Here is a 24,216-nt window from a genome sequence, read left to right on the forward strand (position 1 = left end):
TACTTTAAGATAAGATCAGTGACAATAATTAACAAGGTATAGAAGGTGCTTTTTACTCTGCGAATGAAGTGTTCTTTACCTCCTTGATATCCATCATATGTCTTTGCCAAACATCCCTTTGGATCCACAGCATTGGAGCACAACCATAACCTTTCTCTCACCTCAAACCTCTTGACTGCTCACTCTTCTCTGTTTGCTTTGGCTTCACCCACCAACAGACTTATGGTTTCTTTCACTGACAGCCATTTGCAGTGTGACTATCGCTTTGCATTGAGTTAATTTATACAGCTGCGTGTAGACTGTGTATTCCCATAGGACAGGACACGGGGTCAAGAACTCTGCTGTTACTGGACCAAAACCATAGTGCTGACTGTCATAGCAACATTATAGCACGAGTCTTGCAAGGGATTACAAGGGATACCGAGAAAGCTTTACAGCTAACTTTACTGGCATTTCTCATTATTTTATGTTTTTTTTTCTCCCCAATTTCATGGTATCCAATTGGTTGTTAGTCTTGTCCCATCGCTGCAACTCCTGTACGGAATCGAGATAGGTGAAGGTCGAGAGCCGTGCGTCCTCCGAAACACAACTCAGCCAAGCCACACTGCTTCTTTACACAATGCCCGCTTAACCCAGATGCCAGCCGCACCAATGTGTCAGAGGAAACACCGTACACCTGACGGCTGTGTCAGCGTGCATTGCGCCCAGCCTGCCACAGGAGTTGTTAGTGGGACAAGAACATCCCTGTCGGCCAAACCCTCCCCTAACCCGGATGACGCTGGGCCAATTGTGCGTCGCCCCATGGGTCTCCCGGTCGTGGCCTGCTGCGACAGAGCCTGGACTCGAACCAGATCTCTAGTGGCACAGCTAGGCGAAAGTCCACTTAGACCACTGCACCACTCGGGAGGCCCCAACTTTACTGGCTTTTAATTTGTAGTAAGACCACTAGTAAGACAGGTTTGAGAGAAAAGGCCCCTTCTCTCTGCGAGGAGTCAAATACAGGCCCTTCTAAACAAGCCCATCTATAAATCCGAACTGTACTTTGGAGAAGACGCCACCAGTGTTTCCTATTGCATGGGCCTTGTGATATGATGGTCCAGTAGTAATTTTCCACCAGTGCAGGAAGTTGGATGCTCCAAACAGACAGTGTCAACATCACCAGCCCCACTAGCCATTCAGATCCCTGCTTGCTGCCCACATAAACCTAGTTGATTCTAACTCTGGTCTGTCTGTGTGTAGAAGATGTGAAACAGAAATATTGTATTTGTGAAGTCTGTCTATTCTCCAAAACAAAGTGAAGAAATCCCTCCATCTATTCTCCAAAACAAAGTGAGGAAATCTCCCCCACTCATCTATTCTCCAAAACAAAGTGAAGAAATCCCTCCATCTATTCTCCAAAACAAAGTGAAGAAATCCCTCCATCTATTCTCCAAAACAAAGTGAAGAAATCCCCCCCCACCCCCCAGTTCTGACACTGACAATCCACTCTAGGCTCGTAAATTTAATGTAATAGGAAATGAACATTCCTCTTTAATCTAGGACCACTGTTGTTCTCTTTGACTCCAGGCCACGTAGCATATGTAGCCTAGCTACCCCATCGAGAAATACGATCTGCTGAGTGTATTTCTAATAATTGGCAAAGCCAGTCCTTTTAGGAATTGCTGAATTGTACAAAATGTACAAACCTCCCCCTGCAGTGATGTTGTTTTGTATGGTAGCATGTGTTTAACTCCCTGCGTTGTTGACACTTTCAGATGGAGCTTCTGGATAAGTTCCCTGTGGAAGGAGGACAGAAAGACCCCAAGCGCAGAATCATCCCTTTTCTACCAGGTAAGAGTTAAAACACACTGCTACTGGCTGACACTCCCAGCTCATTTGATGCTGTAAGGATGGATGGATGGTAGGCCCCTTACTTGCCCTGGATGGTTGGAGCTGTCTGGCTAATGTTGGTGAGCAAGGAAAGGCAGGAAGCAGAAGATCCAGTGCAAGGTTTTTATTTTAAGGCTCTTGGAGCTGGTGCAGGTATTTATAAAATATACAAATCATCCAACAATATGCCAGGCTCAAAGTAAATAAATGGATCAAATAAAGCAAGTCAAATGAATTTAAACGACTGAAGATCAGTCTGACTAGCCCCTAGAGCTCAGAAAAACCCTAACTAACCCAAGCAGAGACTGGCTGCCATCTTCCTCCCCCATAAAGCTCTACACCTGAGCATTTAGAACCTGACAGAGACCAGGTGACAAGAAACACTTGTAATCGAATGCATTTTGTCAACCTAAGCCAATAAACACTTAGAAAAGTAACAACTCTACAGCTTAGATACTATAGCCTGTACGATACAGAAATATATAGAATACTTTTAAAGAGCTCGACTAGAGCGGAACCCCCCCCCAATTAGTAATGGAGTGTCTTCTTAATAAGCAGACCATGGTCACCTGCACACTTGGTGCCATACCCATCCGCATGCTACAAGACAGATCTCACACAAATGTTTGTAAGTACTGCTTTAGACTAGCAACATAACTAATATACGTTCTGATTTACTTATGTCTTCTATAATTTAGATTTAAGGTTAAGAAATGTAGACTAGATCAAACAGGTAACACACTCAACCAAAATGTATTGATTTGGTGATGTGCCCAAGCAATTATATCACCATGTGTACTGTGAAATGGGACTTGTAAGGAAGCAGAGAGTTCACTTTCTAACAGGTGCCATTATGCCTAAGCATCCAAATCAACAAAGCAGCAGAGTTAAGAGAATTAAGAAAGTACGAGCTGCAACATTGCACTCTGTGCAATACACCAATGGAATCCACACCCCTCATGAGCACACTATTTCCTTTACCAGACCACAGTTTTATTTTTGTCTATAAACTGATTAGCAAAGTAAATTGCTACTCATTTTAGTTCCTCCAATACTGTCCATCAAACACTTTAAACACGAGGTGACAGATTGAATTAACACTTGGCGCACTTATTAGCAAATCTTGAAACAAAGCCTTTAGTGTCTCATGCGAGTAATCCATGTGAGGTTTAGGTGTGAAGGCCTCGCCTTGAAAGCCCTACCCTGCTGGCTTTGGTAAGGGGGTGTGTGTGGAGGGTAGCAAGGTACTAGGTGAGCTGCCGGTCTGGAACGCATTGAGGGATCGCACACAGGGCCAGGGACTTCAGGTGCTCAGCTGTGTTTATTTAATGAACTCTGAAAGTAGAGAGACAGAACGAGAGAGGATAACACCATAAGAGGGAACGACACAGACATTAAACTAAACTGTTTTAAAGTCACCATTGGCCACCAAGCGATTTCCTTCCTCTAAGGCAACTGAGTTAGGAAGAACGCCTGTATCTTTGTAGTGACTGGGTGTGTTGATACACTAGCCAAAGTACACTAAGGCACTGCATCGCAGTTGCTAGCTGTGCCACAAGCATGGCTCTCGACCTTTGCCTCTCCCGAGTCGGTACGGGAGTTGCAGCGATGAGACAAGACTGTAACTACCAATTGGATACCATGAAATTGGGGAGAAAAACGGGTTTTGGTACCCTTCCCCAGATCTGTGCTTCGACACAATCCTGTCTCAGAGCCCTATGGACAATTCCTTCGACCTCATGGCTTGGTTTTTGCTCTGACATGTACTGTCAACTGTGGGACCTTATATGGACAGGTGTGTGCCTTTCCAAATCAATTGAATTTACCACGGTTAGACTCCAATCAAGTTGTAGAAACATCTCATGGATGATCAATGGAAACAGGATGCGCCAGAGCTTATTTTCGAGTCTCATAGCAAAGGGTCTGAATACTTACGCAAATAAGGTGTTTTTTTATTTGTAATACATTAGCAAACATTTCTAAAAACCTGTTTTCGCTTTGTGATTATGGGGTATTGTGTGAAGATTGATGAGGATTTTTTTTTTTTTTAATCCATTTTAGAATAAGGCTGTAACGTAACAAAATGTGGAAAAAGTCAAGGTCTGAATACTTTCCTAATGCACTGTAGCTATGTAGAGAGGTAAGTAAAATAGCACAGTACCAGTGTGTAAAAGAGCAAATCAATTTATTGGGTTGTAGTGTCATGTGTTAACTGTGACCTGATCTTGTTGAAGGCCTAGATGGCAGTGGGCAGGAAGGATTTACATCATTTTGAGGTACATTTATTTTATTCTGACAAAGACAAATAGATCTTTAAACACACACAAACTACCTAGGTCATCATTCCTAAAAGTTTACTGACAATTCCATAATTTTAGCTAATTGATTGTGATCATTAAAGTCCACTGTATTTCTCGCTGTGAATGTCAGCCCTTACAAAAAAAATTTACTTAAAAAAAAAATCATGAAAAATTCACGTGAAAATTTTATCGGACACGTGACATCTTGTCGGACACGTGGCGTTTCACGTTCATTTCTCAAATTTTAACCCCTCGAATAAAAAAAACATAATAAAACTCATTTATTTTCACATGATTATTTTCACCACTTCCAGCTACATCTGTTCTCCCATCCAGGGACCGACCCTGTTTAGCTGCAGAGGCAAACCAGAACTGGTTTGCAGGGTGCTATGTTGCTGGAATGAATGTGCCAAAACTTCATTACTGGAATGAATGTGCCAAAAAGGCAGCAAACGCAAAAGGCCAGGGCAACATAAAAATATATTGGAAAAATAGCTGGAAAGAGGGAGGAGTTACTTAATTGTGTTTTATCTTTAAATATAATTTTTTCAGCATCCATTTAGAATTAATTTGCTTTTGCATTTAAAATGATTTCCTTGCAACATTGTTTTGCTGTCAATACTTTTTGGTTATGTTTTTCAATATTTTGTTTGCAATACAAATAATTGTTCTCAACTTTAGAAGTGTCGCTAGATATTAAAATGGCGCACAAGTAACTCACTAGAGGATTGCAACCTATAAATAACAATACTCTATTAAAAAGGTGTCGCGGCAATCCTTAATTTAAACATTTTAATATCTAGAGAAACTTCTAAAGTTGAGAACAATTATTTAGTATTGCAAATGAAATATTGAAATCAAAACATAATCCCAAAAGTATTGACAGCAAAACAATGTTGCAAGGAAATAATTTTAAATGCGAAAGCAAATTATTATTTTTTTTATGCTGAAAACATTATATTATAGCACTTCTGGTTTACCGGCACAGTTCTGGTAAAAAGCTGAGAGATGGGGCTGGAGAAAGGCAACCACTCAAATCCATAGACTACACTATGGCTGCAAGAACTGACCATCCATGATATAAATTTTAGTTTTAACCATGTTGTTAGGCTATACACTGTGTGGGTTTACTCCAATGTTAGTAAACAAGGCAAATGTTAAGTTCTCACAAGTGAAACTGCAAATTTGTTTCTCCACATGTGAACTTACAATTACACATCTGAAAGTGTGATTTTCACATGGTGAAACTGCATATCCGATTCTCACGTGAAAGTAAACGTGACAGCAAATTTCACATGTGAAGCTGCAATTCATGTGAGGTGAAAACGTGTTATTCTCCTCACATGTGAAAAGGTGGTGTTAGCATGTGAAATCTACATTAAATACATGTGAAAATATTGTTTGACATGTGGAATTTAAGATCAACATGTGAAAACAACCATTTCACAAATTGGACATCTTTTTTTGAGAGGGAGTGTCTGTGACGCACAGCTTGCAGAGTTAGTGTACACCTGTTGTTTTACGAAGCATGTGACATAACGTCTTGATTTTATTTGAGTGCTCCATGGTGAAGACCACCTTAGATCCGGTGCTGGCCACCAGATCCATGAGTATGCACACTTCACCATCTTACCCTAAGGGAAAAAACATGTTTTAGTTTTTAGTCTTATTTATTTGGATACACAAGTACATTGGTCATGGAGACATTCATTTTTATTTAAAGAGCACATAAAGAACATGTATCATACATATACACAATTTATCTTTACTGTCTTTACTAAGGAGCGTAGTTACATTCACATGTTAAGGGTACATTTATAGAGCAAATATTTCAAGAGTCCGAATAAGTATACAATTTGGATTAAGTCACACAAAAACAACAAACAAACAAAAAGCCCATAAATGACATAATAAGATCCATACAATATGACAGGAACTCTGACCAGACACCTTCATACCTATGCTGTCAATGTTGCAAGATTGATGTAATTCTCTCCATGTCTGCAAGTTCCCCGCATAGACCTAACCACATATCTTTTGAAGGTGCATGTTCATTTTTCCAGCATTTTGTTACACATTTCCTTGCTGCTGCTAAAAGATGATCTATCAATTTAAGTGGAGAGGATTTGGAGTGTATCCACAGGAACAATACCTATTTGTCCACACTGCCTCGAGACCCAAATGTTTTAAACACACACAGGGACTTCACATGTGCACACACACACACACACACACACACACACACACACACACACACACACACACACACACACACACGTGTGTCTAAGTAATCTCTCTAAATGAATTAACACAAACTTGTTAGCTAATTTGTTGTGTGGGACACAGCAGGAATGAAAAATACCATGGCTGGTGAAATAACCTAGTCAGTGAAACATTTAGGCTAGCTAGGAGCTTTTCTTCAAACTGCAAGCCTGTCACTCCCACAACACTAACATTGACCTATCTTGAACAAGTACAAAGTAGATGCAGGTAGTCTGATCGTTATAAAGTCTGGCTAACTAATGCAGTTGTGTACTTAGCTAGCTTACCTTAATTCTATTTGAAGATGATCTCTCAATGACGAGGTAATATAATTGGATTCCTCACTTTGTTGACCATCTTTGGGACCACTCATAAAATAATAATTGATTGCCAGTAATTCATAGTGTTAGCTAGCTAAATCAAACATTGCTATTTATATGAGAAGTCAGTATATATCAGCTTCAAAGATAATTGATGACTGAGAAAGCAGGAACTGGAAGACTGCATGTACTAGGCTACTATTGGATGACATGAGCCCAATCTGAATTCTCACCCCCTCAACGATTTAAAAGCAGTGGATTGGTGTAAGTATTGGTAGACATTTCATCTACACCTATCTAATACTATTACATATTTGAGGTGAATGAAGGCAAATGGAAAAGGCATAGCAAGAAATGGAATGCGGCTCGGTAAAGGACTAAAGATGACCAAAGCTGCCTCGCTTCCAACAAGTTTACGATGATATCGATTGCTTGCTACTTAAAATCTAAATAACCAGCCTGATTTCATTGATCCGTAGCATGTTATCTTGAGCGGGCCAAGTCAGCTGCAACACTCACAAGAGGAAGTTTGAGCTAGTGTTTCCGCATTGGATTGGTCGTGCTAGCTAACATGTCAACCTTGGAAATGAACCATTTCCCTGCAGTGTAAGCATTTCTCCTTCACCAAGATAATCCATGCACGGGACAGGTGTGGCATATCAAGAAGCTGATTAAACAGCATGATAATTACACAGGTGCACCTTGTGCTGGGGATAATAAAAGCCCACAAAATGTGCAGTTGTGTCACAACACAATGCCACAGATGTCTCAAGTTGAAGGAGCGTGTAATTGGCACGCTGACTGCCGGAATGTCCACCAAATCACATTTTATTTGTCACATACACATGGTTAGCAGATGTTAATGCAAGTGTAGCGAAATGCTTGTGCTTCTAGTTCCGATAATGCCGTAATATCCAACGAGTAATCTAACCTAACAATTTCACAACAATTACCTTATACACACAAGTGTAAAGGAATTAATAAGAATATGTACATAAAATATATGAATGAGTGATGGTATAGAACGGCATAGGCAAGATGCAGTAGATGGTATAGAGTACAGTATATACATTTGAGATGAGTAATGTAGGGTATGTAAATATATAAAAGTGGCATTGTTTAAAGTGGCTAGTGATACATTACATCAAGATGTAATAGATGGTATAGAGTACAGTATATACATATGAGATGAGTAATGTAGGGTATGTAAACATTATATGAAGTGGCATTGTTTAAAGTGGCTAGTGATACATTTATTACATCAATTTTTCCATTATTAAAGTGGCTGGAGTTGAGTCAGTATGTTGGCAGCAGCCACTCAATGTTAGTGATGGCTGTTTAACAGTCTGATGGCCTTGAGATGGAAGCTGTTTTTCAATCTCTCGGTCCCTGCTTTGATGCACCTGTACTGACCTCGCCTTCTGGATGATAGCGGGGTGAACAGGCAGTGGCTCGGGTGGTTGTTGTCCTTGATGATCTTTTTGGCCTTCCTGTGACATCGGGTGGTGTAGGTGTCCTGCAGGGCAGGAAGTTTTCCCCCGATGATGCGTTGTGCAGACCTCACTACCCTCTGGAGAGCCTTACGGTTATGGGCGGTTGCCGTACAAGGTGGTGATACAGCCCGACAGGATGCTCTTGATTGTGCATCTGTAAATGTTTGAGTGTTTTTGGTGACATGCTGAATTTCTTCAGCCTTCTGAGGTTGAAGAGGCGCTGCTGCGCCTTTTTCACCACGCTGTCTGTGTGGTTGGACCATTTCAGTTTGTCCGTGATGTGTACGCCAAGGAACTTAAAACTTCCTACCCACTCCACTACTGTCCCATCGATGTGGAAAGGGGGGTGCTCCTGCTGTTTCCTGAAGTCCACGATCATCTCCTTTGTTTTGTTGACGTTGAGTGTGAGGTTATTTTCCTGACACCACACTCCGAGGGCCCTCACCTCCTCCCTGTAGATCGTCTCGTCGTTGTTGGTAATCAAGCCTACCACTGTAGTGTCGTCTGCAAAGTTGATGATTGAGTTGGAGGCGTGCATGGCCACGCAGTTGTGGGTGAACAGGGGGTACAGGAGAGGGCTGAGAACGCACCCTTGTGGGGCCCTAGTGTTGAGGATCAGCGGGGTGGAGATGTTGTTGCCTACCCTCACCACCTGGGGGTGGCCCATCAGGAAGTCCAGGATCCAGTTGCACAGGGTGGGGTCAAGACCCAGGGTCTCGAGCTTGATGGCGAGTTTGGAGGGTACTATGGTGTTAAATACTGAACTGTAGTCGATGAACAGCATTCTCACATAGGTATTCCTCTTGTCCAGATGGGTTACGGCAGTGTGCAGTGCGATTGCGTTGTCTGTGGACCTATTGGGGCGGTAAGCAAATTGGAGTGGGTCTAGGGTGTCAGGTAGGGTGGAGGTGATATGGTCCTTGACTAGTCTCTCAAAGCACTTCATGATGACGAAGTGAATGCTACGTGGCGGTAGTCATTTAGCTCAGTTACCTTAGCTTTCTTGGGAGCAGGAACAATGGTGGCCCTCTTGATGCATGTGGGGACAGCAGACTGGGATAAGGATTGATTGAATATGTCCGTAAACACACCAGCCAGCTGGTCTGCGCATGCTCTGAGGACGTGGCTGGGGATGCCGTCTGGGCCTGCAGCCTTGCGAGGGTTGACACGTTTAAATGTTTTGCTCACGTCGGCTGCAGTGAAGGAGAGCCCGCAGGTTTTGGTAGCTGGCCGTGTCAGTGGCACTGTATTGTCCTCAAAGTGAGCAAAGAAGTTGTTTAGTCTGTCTGGGAGCAAGACTTCCTGGTCCGCGACGGGGCTGGTTTTCCTTTTATAGTCCGTGATTGACTGTAGACCCTGCCACATACCTCTCGTGTCTGAGCCGTTGAATTGCGACTCTACTTTGTCTCTATACTGACGCTTATCTTGTTTGATTGCCTTGCGGAGGGAATAGCTACACTGTTTGTATTCGGTCATGTTTCCGGTCACCTTGCCCTGATTAAAAGCAGTAGTTCTCGCTTTCAGTTTTGCGCGAATGCTGCTATCAATCCACGGTTTCTGGTTTGGGAATGTTTTAATAGACGCTGTGGGTACGACACTTGCTAATAAACCCGCTCACCGACTCAGCGTATTCGTCAATGTTGTTGTTTGCCGCAATGCAGAACATATCCCAGTCCACGTGATCGAAGCAATCTTGAAGCGTGGAATCCGATTGGTCGGACCAGCGTTGAACAGACCTGAGCGTGGGAGCTTCCTGTTTTAGTTTTCTGTCTATAGGCTGGAAGCAACACAATGGAGTCATGGTCAGTTTTTCCGAAAGGAGAGCGGGGGAGGGCCTTATATGCGTCGCAGAAGTTAGAATAGCAATGATCTAGGGTTTTGCCAGCCCTGGTAGCGCAATCGATATGCTGATAGAATTTAGGGAGCCTTGTTTTCAGATTAGCCTTGTTAAAATCCCCAGCTACAATAAATGCAGCCTCAGGATATGTGGTTTCCAGTTTACATAGAGTCAAATTAAGTTCGTTCAGGGCCATCGATGTGTCTGCTTGGGGGGGATATATGTGGCTGTGATTATAATCGAAGAGAATTCTCTAGGTAGATAATGTGGTCGGTATTTGATTGTGAGGAATTCTAAGTCAGGTGAACAGAAGGACTTGAGTTCCTGTATGTTGTTATGATCACACCACGTCTCGTTAATCATAAGGCATACACCCCTGCCCTTCTTCTTACCAGAAAGATGCTTGTTTCTGTCGGCGCGATGCGTGAAGAAACCAGCTGGCTGTACCGACTCCGATAGTGTGTTTGAGTGAGCCATGTTTCCGTGAAACAAAGAACGTTACAGTCTCTGATGTCTCTCTGGAAGGCTACCCTTGCACGGATTTCGTCTGCCTTGTTGTCAAGAGACTGGACATTGTTGAGTAGTATGCTCGGGAGCGGTGCGCGATGTGCCCGTCTACGAAGCCTGAGCTGTTGCCAGATAATTCATGTTAAATTCTCTACCATAAGCCGCATCCAACATAGTTTTAGAGAACTTAGTGGTATGTCCAACCGGCCTCACAACCACATGTAACCACGCCAGCCCAGGACCTCCACATCCAGCTTCTTCACTTGCGGGTTGGTTTGAGACCAGCCACCCGGACAGCTGATGAAACTGGGTTTGCACAACTGAAGAATTTCTGCACAAACTATCAGAAACAACACGAGGGAAGCTCATTTGCATGCTCGTCGTCCTCTCCAGGGTCTTGACCTGACTGCAGTCCAGCGTTATAAGCAACTTCAGTGGGCAAATGCTCACATTCGATGGCCACTGGCACACTGGAGAAGTGTGCATCACAGATGACTCCCAGTTTCAACTGTACTGGGCAAATGGAATGTAAGGCATTGTGTGGGCGAGCAGTTCGTTGACGTTGTGAACGGAGTGCCCCATGGTGGCAGGTATGGTATGGGCAGGCATAAGCTACGGACAGTGAACAGAATTGCATTTTATCAATGGCAATTTGAATGCACAGAGATACTATAACGAGATCCTGAGGCCCATTGTCGTGCCATTCATCTGCCGCCATCACCTCATGTTTCATCATGATAATAATGCACGGCCCCATGTCTCAAGGATCTGTACACAATTCCTGGAAGCTGAAAATGTCCCAGTTCTTCATTGGCCTGCATGCTCACCAGACAGGTCACCCATTGAGCATGTTTGGGATGCTCTGGATCAACTTGTATGACAGCATGTTCCAGTTCCCGCCAATATCCAGCAACTTCGCACAGCCATTGAAGAGTGGGACAACATTCCACAATCAACAGCCTGATGAACTCTGTGAAGGAGATGTGTCGCACTACATTAGGCAAATGGTGGTCACGCCAGACACTGACTGGTTTTCTGAATCACTCCCCTACTTTTTTTGTTTGTTGTTGTTTTCTAAAGGCATCTGTGACCAGATGCATGTCTGCGACCAGATGCATATCTGCATTACCAGTGATGTGAAATCTATAGGGCGTAATGAATTTATTTAAATGACTGATTTCCATATATGAATTGTAAGTCAGAAAAATCTTTGAAATTGTTGCATTTATATTATTGTTCAGTGTACATTAATAAACGGTTAAGTAGGGTTCCCCAACTGGCATCCTACGGGTTGAATTTGGCCCCCCAAGTGCTGAGCAAAACAATTATTTTTAGTTGTTGGACATAAGACTAATAACACCAGCATGATTTTAATTTAGGAAATCTGTTACAAAGTATACCCACACATATCTACAGTATGTGACTGTATACAAATGTAAGCAAGGTTTGAAATAGTTTGTCAAATATATCAGTTTGGGCTTCTTGTGTGTGGTCAATTTGCAGTCTACAAATTATATGTAATTGCAGTGCTGTCGGAAAATATTCTGACCGCTTGACTTTTTCCAAATATTGTTACATTAAAGCCTTATTCTAAAATGAATTAAATAAATATATTTCCTCAGCAATCTACACACAATATCCCATAATGACAAAGCGAAAACTAGTTTTTGGACATTTTTGCAAATGTATTTAAAAACTAAAAGATCCGGCCCCTTCACCATCCGCTCAAGAACATATCTGCCTGTGGCTGAATCTAGTTGATTCCTGTTTTAAAGTATCCAAAAATAATCCAAAACTAAAATGTAGAATTTCTTATTTTTCCCCAACAATGAACAGTGCCGATATTGGAATGGTTATCGTATGCCGCATCACGTCAACATCTAAGGCCTGCTGTTTTGAGTTGTTGGTCTCCCTTGAATGAAATGTCATTGAAGTGAGCAGCTCAAAATTATTTCAGGTGGTTCCCATTTGAACTCCTATGTCTAAATCCTCCCTTCTCCGCCCACTCGTCTTTCAGAACGAGACCGGAAAGACATTCTGTTAGTCTTTGACATCCTGCTATGTGAAGCTGTCTGGCAGGGTCTAGTAGCCTCTGATGAACTTCTGCTGCTCTTTGAGAACTGTGGCATGGCCCGATTTGCACAGCAAATTTCTGTCTGCACTCACGACCACATGGTCAGGGAAACAGTTGCAGACCAAATGGCAAATCTGGTCGACTCAGACCAAACCAACAAGACACGGAAGTGGTTTTCCTGTCAGGACTTAGTTTGTACTTCAAGGCCTCTCATTTTGTTTTCACTTCTTTGGCCTCTTAGGATCAGAAAAGTAATTCTGTGGCGTCTGCAAAATGTCTGCTTAGTGTTTTCCCCCCCCTCACTGTGGTTATGATTCAGCATACGAGTCAGCAGTCGACTCTTCAATGTTGTGAATGAGATCAATTTAATCAATGTTGACAGAGGATCTAATGATGAATGTTTGTATATCCAGGCTGTCTGACGACCTCAGTGACTGTCATACTACAGAGCTATGTCAGCTTCCACACAGCTTAATTTATTCATATCAGGAGCCAAGGCAAATTTGCTCTTAACTTCAAAATAGCAGCTACACAAATGGCGCCATGGAACTGAATAATTCCATGGAACATCATAAATTGTCTCTAAGAACCTATATTTATATAACACTTGTGTAGCCTATGTCATTTGGTCATGCCTCTCCAAAGAGAATAACAAAGTATTTTGTGCTTAAGTGCTGTGTACCAGTAAACAAAGCAGGCCATTATACCGCAACATGGGAAGTGGCTGTATGTTATCAGTCAGCATCTGGAACCCCTGTAATTACTTATCACACATACCATCTACCCTCTCCACAGACATTACTCTTTCCAGCACTCAGCCCCAAACGCAATTTATTAGCCCAGGGGTTCACAAGATTTTTTGGACTCGGGACCCCTTTTGTGATGGCAAATTCATCAGGAACCCACTTAAAATCATAACCCTACTCTGACTTGAGTGTGATAAAAATAGCATACAAGGAGTTACACTATGGCTGCTGCAGAGCATGGCCAGACTAACCAAGTCTCAGGCCTTGGGAAAGAATATTAAAAGAAAAGAAAAGTCCTAGTCTTTGTGTCAGAGAATTTTGCAGTTCATGGTAATATCCCAATTCTACACATTTTGCCATGGGACAGCAAGACAATTTAGCAGTTAAAGCTTAAATTAGTGCAAAATTTTTTTGGGGGGGATACAAGAAGTATTGACTTGAAAACTGAATAATTTATGGAATACTGTGGATCCCTGTGAGCCTCCCAGGCCCTGTTGTGCATCTAAGGGTAGCCTCTAGTGTACATTAACAATATTACATTGTATTGTACCCTCTAAACTTGTTCTACAGACCCCTTGGCCAAATTTGTATAATCTGTTGTTGCCAACAACACATTTTTAAAAGACACTATTTCACATGACAGTTTCCTGTGGCTGCCCTGGGTAGGTATTGTGTTGAGTAGAGGACTTGAGATAAGTCACTCTCTGGGCAATAAAAGCAGTTTTATACCCCGCTGGCCGTCACAGATTTGCCATGAAGTCTGCCTATCTGGCCCAGCCTTGACTCTGAACTGTAACAGACATTTTATTTTCCCCTAAAAACAGACCTTTCATCGAATGCACCCATGATCATGTGGAACATACAAAGAGGGCAGTTGTTGAGTCGATTTTCCCCTTGACCCCAGAGAACTTGGAAAAGTGTCAAGAAAGCTTTCTATTTGAGGACTGAGAGTGAGAATGGTGGTCAACTTTCAAGTCTCCTGACTCAGTTTTAATAAACTGTTCTGGGAAAGTGTCTGGACTGTCAGCAAGCCAAAGTAGAGAAAATATAATTCACACCTTTAAGAGGAGAGGGGGGGGATTGTGCATGTAGCTGATGTCAATGGAGTGCTATCAGCCACATGAAAACCACATCTTTTGTGTTTGATACCATTCCAATTACTCCATTCCAGCCATTATTATGAGCCGTCATCTCTTTTATACACTCGTCAGCAACGGATATGGCTGAAATAACCAAAACCACTAATTAGAAGGGATGCCCACATACGTACGGTACATCTGCACGCACAGTGCATTCGGTAAGTATTCAGACCCCTTCCCTTTTTCCACTGTTACGTTAAATTATTTTTTCCCCCTCATGTACACACAATACCCCATAATGACAAAGTGAAGGTTTAGAACGTTTTGCAAATGTATTAAAAACAAATACCTTATTTACGTAAATATTCAGACCATTTGCTATGAGACTCAATTGAGCTTAGGTGCATCCTGTTTCCATTGATCATCTTTGAGATATATTTCTACAACTTGGAGTAAATTCAATATATTTGACATGATTTGGAAAGGAAAACACCTGTCTATATAAAGGTCCCACAGTTGACAGTGCATGTCAGAGCAAAAACCAAGCCATTAGGTCAAAATAATTGTCCGTAGAGCTCTGAGACAGGATTGTGTGAAGGCACAGATCTGGGGAAGGGTACCAAAACATTTCTGCAGCATTGAAGGTTCCCCAACAACAAAGTGGCTTCCATCATTCTTAAATGGAAGAAGTTTGGATCCACCAAGACTCTTCCTAGAGCTGGCTGCCCAGCCAAACTTAGCAATCGAGGGAGAAGGGCTTTGGTCAAGGAGGTGACCAAGAACCCGATGGTCACTCTGACAGAGCTCCAAAGTTCCTCTTTGGAGATGGAAGGACAACCATCTCTGCAGCACTCCACCAATCAGGTCTTTATGGTAGAGTGGCCAGACCAAAACCACTCCTCAGTAAAAGGCACATGACAACCCACTTGCAGTTTGCCAAAAGGCACCTAAATGACTCAGGCCATGAGAAACAAGATTCTCTAGTCTGATGAAACTACATGAGATTTTTGGTTCCAACCGCCGTGTCTTTGTGAGACGCAGAGTAGGTGAACGGATGATCTCCGTATGTGTGGTTCCCACCGTGAAGCATGGAGGTGGTTGTGTGATGGTGTGGGGGTGCATTGTTGGTGACACTGTCAGTGATTTATTTAGAATTCAAGGCACACTTAACCAGCATGGCTACCACAGCATTCTGCAGCAATACGCCATCCTATCTGGTTTGCGCTTAGTGGGACTATCATTTGTTTTTCCAACAGGACAATGACCCAAAACACACCTCCAGGCTGTGTAAGGGCTATTTGACCAAGAAGGAGAGTGATGGAGTGCTGCATCAGATGACCTGGCCTCCACAATCACCCGACCTCATCCCAATTGAGATGGTTTGGCATGAGTTGGACCACAAAGTGAAGGAAAAGCAGCCAACAGGTGCTCAGCATATGTGGAACTCCTTCAAGACTGTTGGAAAAACATTCCAGGTGAAGCTGGTTGAGAGAATGCCAAGCGTGTGCAAAGCTGTCATGGAGGCAAAGGGTGGCTACTTTGAAGAATCTAAAATATATTTTGATTTGTTTAACACTTTTTTGGTTACTACATGATTCCATATGTGTTATTTAGTTTTGATATCTTCACTATTATTCTACATTGTAGAAAATTGTAAAATAAAGAAAAACCCTTGAATGAGTAGGTGTGTCCAAACTTTTTACTGGTACTGTGTGTGTATATATAGTAGTCTGTAGACTGAGGCAGTTGATGTCACCCAGGCAGTTGATGCCACCAGTCATATTATGTACTGACCAGGATGTGACAATTCCAAAAGGAAGGGCAGAAAGTGTATCAGCGAATGAAACATTGTCAGCAGTGGCAGAGCTGTGGTGAACACTGTCAGTTCATTGCTCTTGCCTCATGAACTGCATCCCACCCTGTGAGTGAGTGTCGTCACCACCTCGCTCGAAGACACTAACCCTAGGGAAGTGCCTGAAGCAAAGATCGAGAGGGTCTTCCAGTGACAGAGAGCCGAGAGACAGTCTGTGGTCAACTTAAATCTTTTGATTGTAGTGCAGACGTGGACACAGGCAATGGAGCAGTTACCCAACGCTCAGTAGTCCTAGTGGTAGTACCAAGATGGACGCCATCAACCCCAGCACTAGGTGACACGTTTTGAGCGTGACCGAGCACCCCCTGTTGAACAGGGAGAGGCACTGTCGGAATGACGTGATAAGGCCGTCCGAGAGCGTGGCCCAACGAGAGCGAGAATCCATCTTGACCCCTAGGTATCCCTATTCTCTGTGATGGCACCAAACAACTCTTTCTGGTTGATCTTGAACCCTAGCTCGTTGAGGTGGGTTACAAGAGAAGCCGTGTCTCCTACCACTTGCTCCTGTGTCAGGGAGCAAGGCATGTAATCGTCGATGTAAGCAGATACTCTTAGTCCCTTGATTCTCAGGGGTACTAGAGCTGCCACTACACACTTGCTGAACATTTAGGTAGCGAATGTTAGCCCCAAGGGGACAGCGAGGTATTCGTAGGCTTTTCCTTGAAAGGCAAACCTGAGAACTCCTGCATGTCGGCAGAGTACTTTGTGCCCTCAACTTTCCCCACTTTGTTACAGCCCGAATTAAAAATGGATTACATTGAGATTTGTCAGTTCCCTACACACAATACCCCATGTTAAAGTGGAATTATGTTTAGATTTTCTTTTAGAAATACATTTTTTTAAATTAAAAGCTTTAGTATTCAACCCCTTTGTTATGGCAAGCCTAAATAAGTTCAGGAGTAAAAATGTGCTTAGCAAATCACAAGTTGAATGGACTCAATGTGTGCAATAGCTAGAGTTTTTAAATAACTACCTCATCTCTGTACCCCACACATAATGATCTGTAAAGTCCTGCAGTTGAGCAGTTAATTTCAAAACAGATTCAACCACAAAGACCAGGGATGTTTTGCAATGCCTCGCAAAGGGCACAAATTGGTTTGCAAAAAGGCACTTAAGTAAAACTTCAAAATAAATATGGCAAAGCAATTTAGTTTTAGTCCTGAACACCCAAGTGTTATGTTTGGGGCAAATCCAATACATTACCAAGTACCACGCTACATATTTCCAAGCGTAGTGGTGGCTGCATCATGTTATGGGTGTGCTTGTAATCATTAAGGACTGTGGAGTTTCAGGATAAAAACAAAAATAAACTGAATGGAACTAAGCTCTGGCAAAATTGTAGAGGTTCACCTGGTTGTCTGCTTTCCACCAGATACTGGGAGATGAATTCACCTTTCAGCAGGACAATAACCTAAAACACAAGGCCAAATCTGCACTGGAGTTGCTTATCAAGAAGACAGTGAATGTTCCTGAGTGGCCGATTTACAGTTGACTTAAATCTGCTTGAAAATCTATGGCAAGACCTGAAAATGGTTGCCTAGCAATGATCAACAAACAATTTTATAGAGCTTGAAGAATTTTGAAAATAATAATGGACAAATGTTGTACAATCCAGGTGTGCAAAGCTCTTAGTGACTTACCCAGAAAGATTCACAGCTGTAATCGCTGCCAGGGGTGTTGAATAGTTATCTAATCAAGATAGTGGAAGAAAAATGCTAACATTTGTAAAATAAATAACTAAGAATGTTTAAAAAAAAAAGAGCAGTTGTGTCAAAAAGGACAATTAAATTCATTATAATCCCACTTTATTAACAAAATGTGGAAAATGTCAAGGGGTGTGAATACTTAAGGGACTGTATATGAAAATAAGCGTTGTGCAGGTCGACTGAAGTGAACCAGTTGCCTTGACAAATAGAGCGAGACGGCACATTGAGCGAAAGCATACGGAACATGTACACTCAGAAAGCTGTTGAGGATCTGTAGAACAAGAATAGGGTGCCCCCCCCCCGACGTACTGGCAGTAGGAGCCACAGTGGCTCTATTCCGCTGGTATTATTCTGAAAGACCCTTTGCTTAATAGAAAGGATATCTCCTCTGGTATGCGCCCTGAGTCGCCAGTTGCTGTTGTCATCAGGACCCCATTAAAAGTGCAAGGTTTCATAGCAAACTGTACCCCTTTGTGACTGTTGACAAGACCCAGGGGTGGACTGCACATGTGTGCAAATTCCCTTCTCTTGCAGCGAGTTGCCCGCTAGTCAGATGACTCTCGCTCACCAGTGGTGCCAGAGCGCTTTTTTGTTGTATTCCCTCGGCAAGACGCTTTAATGCGACAGACTTTTATTACAAAGGGCAGCGTTATAACACTGGGATTTGGGGATAGTTCATAGTAGCGACAGAGCATTTGTCTTCCTGCCTCAGCTGCTGTGAAAGTGTTGAGGGGAGAGCTGTAGCACGGGGGGCACTTGGGTGTCGAGTTGTCCATTGACCAGAACAAATGTGACCAACCTGATAAGAGCATATATATGCTCTTATCTAGCCCTGTTTCTAATAAAATAAAATAAAGCCCTACAAATCTCACAACTCCCATTCCCCCCTACCCAAAATACCACCCAAACCCCACCCCCATCCAACCTTTCTGACCCTGTCAAACAAACTCGCCCTTTCTACATCATCCAATTCTGAGGAGAGCTTCAGGAGCATTAGAGAAATCTTCACAAAGAAGAGAGGTGAGAATGACCAGAGGTGGTGTGAGCCCTCTCTGTCTCCAACAGACGCTGTGATTGGTACTCCAGTTAGAGAATCCGCTAGAGCGAATCCCCATAAAGTGAAATATCTAAAAGATATATTTCAAATGGAACTCAATACTTTTTCGGAGGCCTATTTGTATCCATTTCTTGTTATTGTTGGTGACTTCAAACCCAGACCAGCCGGTGGCCATATTTGTGGCTGCGTGATAAGGACCATATATTTTGGATGTCATCCACTATATTTGATCATGAATTCATGACAAGACACAAGAAGGCTAAACTATTCACATTGCACTTAACTACTTTCATTGTACTTTCAGAGTTGGGTTATTTATGAGGCCAGCCACTGTATTAGCCTGCTAGTAGGTCTGCATTCTAACGGAATGCACTACAGTCTCTACACAAGCCCACTGTATGTAAGCCTACTCTTACCATTCCAAATATGCCATGAGATCATTTGTTGTGAGAAAAGTTAATCAGTCTCTATTAGTATTTGTCTTTACGTGTCAACACAAGCCCACTCAATATAGCCTAGCCTACTCATTGTTCTTCTTAGCTGTAACATACGTTATGCAGGCCTGCTGTTACCATTCTAAATGCACCATAAGATCATGTGTTGTTTAAGTGATATTGCCCTCGAAGCCGTTGTTTGGAGGATATACTATATTGGCACGGGTGTTGTTGTTGGCAAACCGTGCCAAGATCAAATCAAAATCAAATCAAATTTTATTGATCATATACACATTTAGAAGATGTTATTGAGGGTTTAGCGAAATGCTTGTGTTTTAGCTCCAACAGTGCAGTAGTATCTAAAAATTCACAACAATACACACAAATCTAAAATTAAAGAATGGAATTAAGAAATGTATAAATATTAGGTCGAGCAATGTCGGAGTGCCATTGACTAAAATACAGTAGAATAGAATACATTATATATGTGAAATTAGTAAATCAGTATGTAAAAATAATTAAAGTGACCAGTGATTCCCTGTCTATGTATATAGGGCAGCAGCCTCTAAGGTGCAGGGTTGAGTAACCGGGTGGTAGCTGGCTAGTGATGGCTATTTAACAGTCTGATGGCCTTGAGATAGAACCTGTTTTTCAGTCTCTCGGTCCCAGCTTTGATGCACCTGTACTGACCTCGCCTTCTGGATGGTAGTGGGGTGAACAAGCTGTGGCTCGGGTGTTTGATGTCCTTGATGATCTTTTTGGCCTTCCTGTGACATCGGGTGCTGTAGGTGTCCTGGAAGGCAGGCAGTGAGGCTTGGGTGGTTGATGTGTTGGGCAGACCACACCACCCTCTGGAGAGCCCTGCAGTTGTGGGCGGTGCAGTTGCCATACCAGGCGGTGATACAGCCTGACAAGACGCTCTCAATTGTGCATCTGTAAAGGTTTGTGAGGGTCCTAGGGGCAAGCCAAATTTCTAATGCTGTTGTGCCTTCTTCAGCACACTGTCTGTGTGGGTGGAACATTTCAGATTGTCAGTGATGTGTATGACACTGTGGTCCCGTCAAAGTGGATAAGGGCGTGCTCCCTCTGCTGTTTCCTGAAGTCCACAATCAGTTCCTTCATTTTGTTGACGTTGAGGGAGAGGCTATTTTCTTGGCACCACTTCGCCAGGGCCCTCACCTCCTCCCAGTAGGCTGTCTCGTCATTGCTGGTAATCAGGTCTACCACTGTTGTGTCCTCTGCCAAGTTGATGATTGAGTTGGAGGCGTGCATGGCCACGCAGTCATGGGTGAACAGGGAGTACAGGAGGGGGCTGAGCACGCACCCTTGTGTGGCACCTGTGTTGAGGATCAGCAAAGTTGAGGTGATGTTTCCAACCTTCACCACCTGGGGGCGGCCCGTTAAGAAGTCCAGGACCCAGTTGCACAGGGCAGTGTTCAGACCCAGGGCCCCGAGCTTAATGATGAGCTTGGAGGGTACTATGGTGTTGAATGCTGAGCTATAGTCAATGAACAGCATTCTTAGATAGGTATTCCTCTCGCCCAGATGGGATAGGGCAGTGCAATAGCGATTGCATCATCTGTGGATCTATTGGGGCAGTATGCAAATTTAAGTGGGTCTAGGATGTCAGGTAAGGTAGAAGTGATATGATCCTTAAATAGTCTCTCAAAGCACTTCAAGATGACAGAAGTGAGTGCTACGGGGCGATAGTCATTTAGTTCAGTTACCTTTGCTTTCTTGGGTACAGGAACAGTGGTGGACATATTTAAGCAAGTGGGGACAGCAGACTGGGATAGGCAGAGATATGTCCATAAAAACTCCAGCCAGCTGGTCTGCACATGCTCTGAGGATGCGTCTAGGGATGCCGTCTGGGCCGGCAGCCTTGCGAGGGTTAACATGCTTAAAATGTCTTACGTCGGCCACGGAGAACGAGAGCCCACGGTCCTTGGGAGTGAGCCGCATCGCTGGCACTGTCATCCTCAAAGCGTGCGAAGAAGGTGTTTAGCTTGTCCGGGAGCAAGACGTCGGTGTCCCCAATGTGGCTGGTTTCCCCTTTGTAATCAGTTGAGTTCCGGAACTCCAATTTCAGCAGCAGCAGCTGAAAAATGAGCTCCTACAAATATTGAAATTTACATGGTTTTTAGAGTGAAGTACATCGGAAAAAAGCAAAAGAAAACTGCAGGACTGAATAGGAGAAAAAACAAGCAACAAACAAAGAAGATAGGCTTTTGAAAAATAAATATTTTTCATAAAATTGTAGTTATCTTAGCAAGCTGAATTGTTTACCATTTGCTAAGCAGTTGCTAGGGACTCTTTTGGAAGAAGCTAGCTAGCTAACGAAGAACAACAAAGAATATCTAGTTAACAGAAGAAAAGAAAGAGAAAATCAGGACAGAAGAAAAAGGATATGAAAGTGAAACAGTTCTCTAAAGACACAGGAGACAATAATACAAGAAACAACACTTCTGTAGCTTGTCAACTATGTGTCTGTCTATCCCTGTTCTCTCCTCTCTGCACAGGCCATACAAACGCTTCACACCGCGTGGCCGCTGCCACTCTAACCTGGTGGTCCCAGCGCGCACGACCCACGTGGAGTTCCAGGTCTCCGGCAGCCTCTGGAACTGCCGGTCTGCAGCCAACAAGGCTGAGTTCATCTCAGCCTATGCTACCCTCCAGTCCCTAGACTTCCTGGCGCTGACGGAAACATGGATTACCACAGATAACACTGCTACTCCTACTGCTCTCTCTTCGTCTGCCCACGTGTTCTCGCCATACCCCTAGAGCATCGAGCCAGCGGGGTGGTGGCACTGGAATCCTCATCTCTCCCAAGTGGACATTCTCTCTTTCTCCCCTGACCCATCTGTCTATCTCCTCATTTGAATTCCATGCTGTCACAGTTACCAGCCCTTTCAAGCTTAACATCCTTATCATTTATCGCCCTCCAGGTTCCCTTGGAGAGTTCATCAATGAGCTTGACGCCTTGATAAGTTCCTTTCCTGAGGATGGCTCACCTCTCACAGTTCTGGGTGACTTTAACCTCCCCACGTCTACCTTTGACTCATTCCTCTCTGCCTCCTTCTTTCCACTCCTCTCCTCTTTTGACCTCACCCTCTCACCTTCCCCCCCCTACTCACAAGGCAGGCAATACGCTTGACCTCATCTTTACTAGATGCTGTTCTTCCACTAATCTCATTGCAACTCCCCTCCAAATCTCCGACCACTACCTTGTATCCTTTTCCCTCTTGCTCTCATCCAACACTTCTCACTCTGCCCCTACTCGGATGGTATTGCGCCGTCCCAACCTTCGCTCTCTCTCTCCCGCTACTCTCTCTTCTTCCATCCTATCATCTCTTCCCTCTGCTCCAACCTTCTCCAACCTATCTCCTGATTCTGCCTCCTCAACCCTCCTCTCCTCCCTTTCTGCATCCTTTGATTTTCTCTGTCCCCTATCCTCCAGGCCGGCTCGGTCCTCACCTCCTGCTCCGTGGCTCGACGACTCACTACGAGCTCACAGAACAAGGCTCCGGGCAGCCGAGCGGAAATGGAGGAAAACTCGCCTCCCTGCGGACCTGGCATCCTTTCACTCACTCCTCTCTATATTCTCCTCTTCTGTCTCTGCTGCTAAAGCCACTTTCTACCACTCTAAATTCCAAGCATCTGCCTCTAACCCTAGGAAGCTCTTTGCTACCTTCTCCTCCCTCCTGAATCCTCCTCCCCCTCCCCCCCCCTCCTCCCTCTCTGCGGATGACTTCGTCAACCATTTTGAAAAGAAGGTTGACGATATCCGATCCTCGTTTGCTAAGTCAAACGACACCGCTGGTCCTGCTCACACTGCCCTACCCTGTGCTTTGACCTCTTTCTCTCCTCTCTCTCCAGATGAAATCTCGCGTCTTGTGACGGCCGGCCGCCCAACAACCTGCCCACTTGACCCTATCCCCTCCTCTCTTCTCCAGACCATTTCCGGAGACCTTCTCCCCTTCCTCACCTCGCTCATCAACTCATCCTTGACCGCTGGCTACGTCCCTTCCGTCTTCAAGAGAGCGAGAGTTGCACCCCTTCTGAAAAAAACCTACACTCGATCCCTCCGATGTCAACAACTACAGACCAGTATCCCTTCTTTCTTTTCTCTACAAAACTCTTGAACGTGCCGTCCTTGGCCAGCTCTCCTGCTATCTCTCTCAGAATGACCTTCTTGATCCTAATCAGTCAGGTTTCAAGACTGGGCATTCAACTGAGACTGCTCTTCTCTGTGTCACGGAGGCTCTCCGCACTGCTAAAGCTAACTCTCTCTCCTCTGCTCTCATCCTTCTAGACCTATCTGCTGCCTTTGATACTGTGAACCATCAGATCCTCCTCTCCACCCTCTCCGAGTTGGGCATCTCCGGCGCGGCCCACGCTTGGATTGCGTCCTACCTGACAGGTCGCTCCTACCAGGTGGCGTGGCGAGAATCTGTCTCCGCACCATGCGCTCTCACCACTGGTGTCCCCCAGGGCTCTGTTCTAGGCCCTCTCCTATTCTCGCTATACACCAAGTCACTTGGCTCTGTCATATCCTCACATGGTCTCTCCTATCATTGCTATGCAGACGACACACAATTAATCTTCTCCTTTCCCCCTTCTGATAACCAGGCGGCGAATCGCATCTCTGCATGTCTGTCA

General features: G+C 43.9%; 1 protein-coding gene across 5 annotated transcripts in view; it reads left to right on the forward strand.

Annotated features, from left to right (window-relative positions):
- LOC106567509 (SH3 and PX domain-containing protein 2B) overlaps positions 1-24,216 on the forward strand; it is a 92,422-nt gene that overhangs the window by 23,744 nt on the left and 44,462 nt on the right. For all 5 annotated transcript variants that reach the window (XM_014136822.2, XM_014136823.2, XM_014136824.2 and 2 more), the window contains exon 3: positions 1,755-1,830. In XM_014136822.2, coding sequence (XP_013992297.2) covers positions 1,755-1,830 — 76 coding nt within the window. The remainder of the gene's footprint in view (positions 1-1,754; positions 1,831-24,216) is intronic.

This window comes from Salmo salar, chromosome ssa13, assembly GCF_905237065.1.
Source record: "Salmo salar chromosome ssa13, Ssal_v3.1, whole genome shotgun sequence".
NCBI classification, from domain to species: Eukaryota; Metazoa; Chordata; class Actinopteri; order Salmoniformes; family Salmonidae; genus Salmo; species Salmo salar.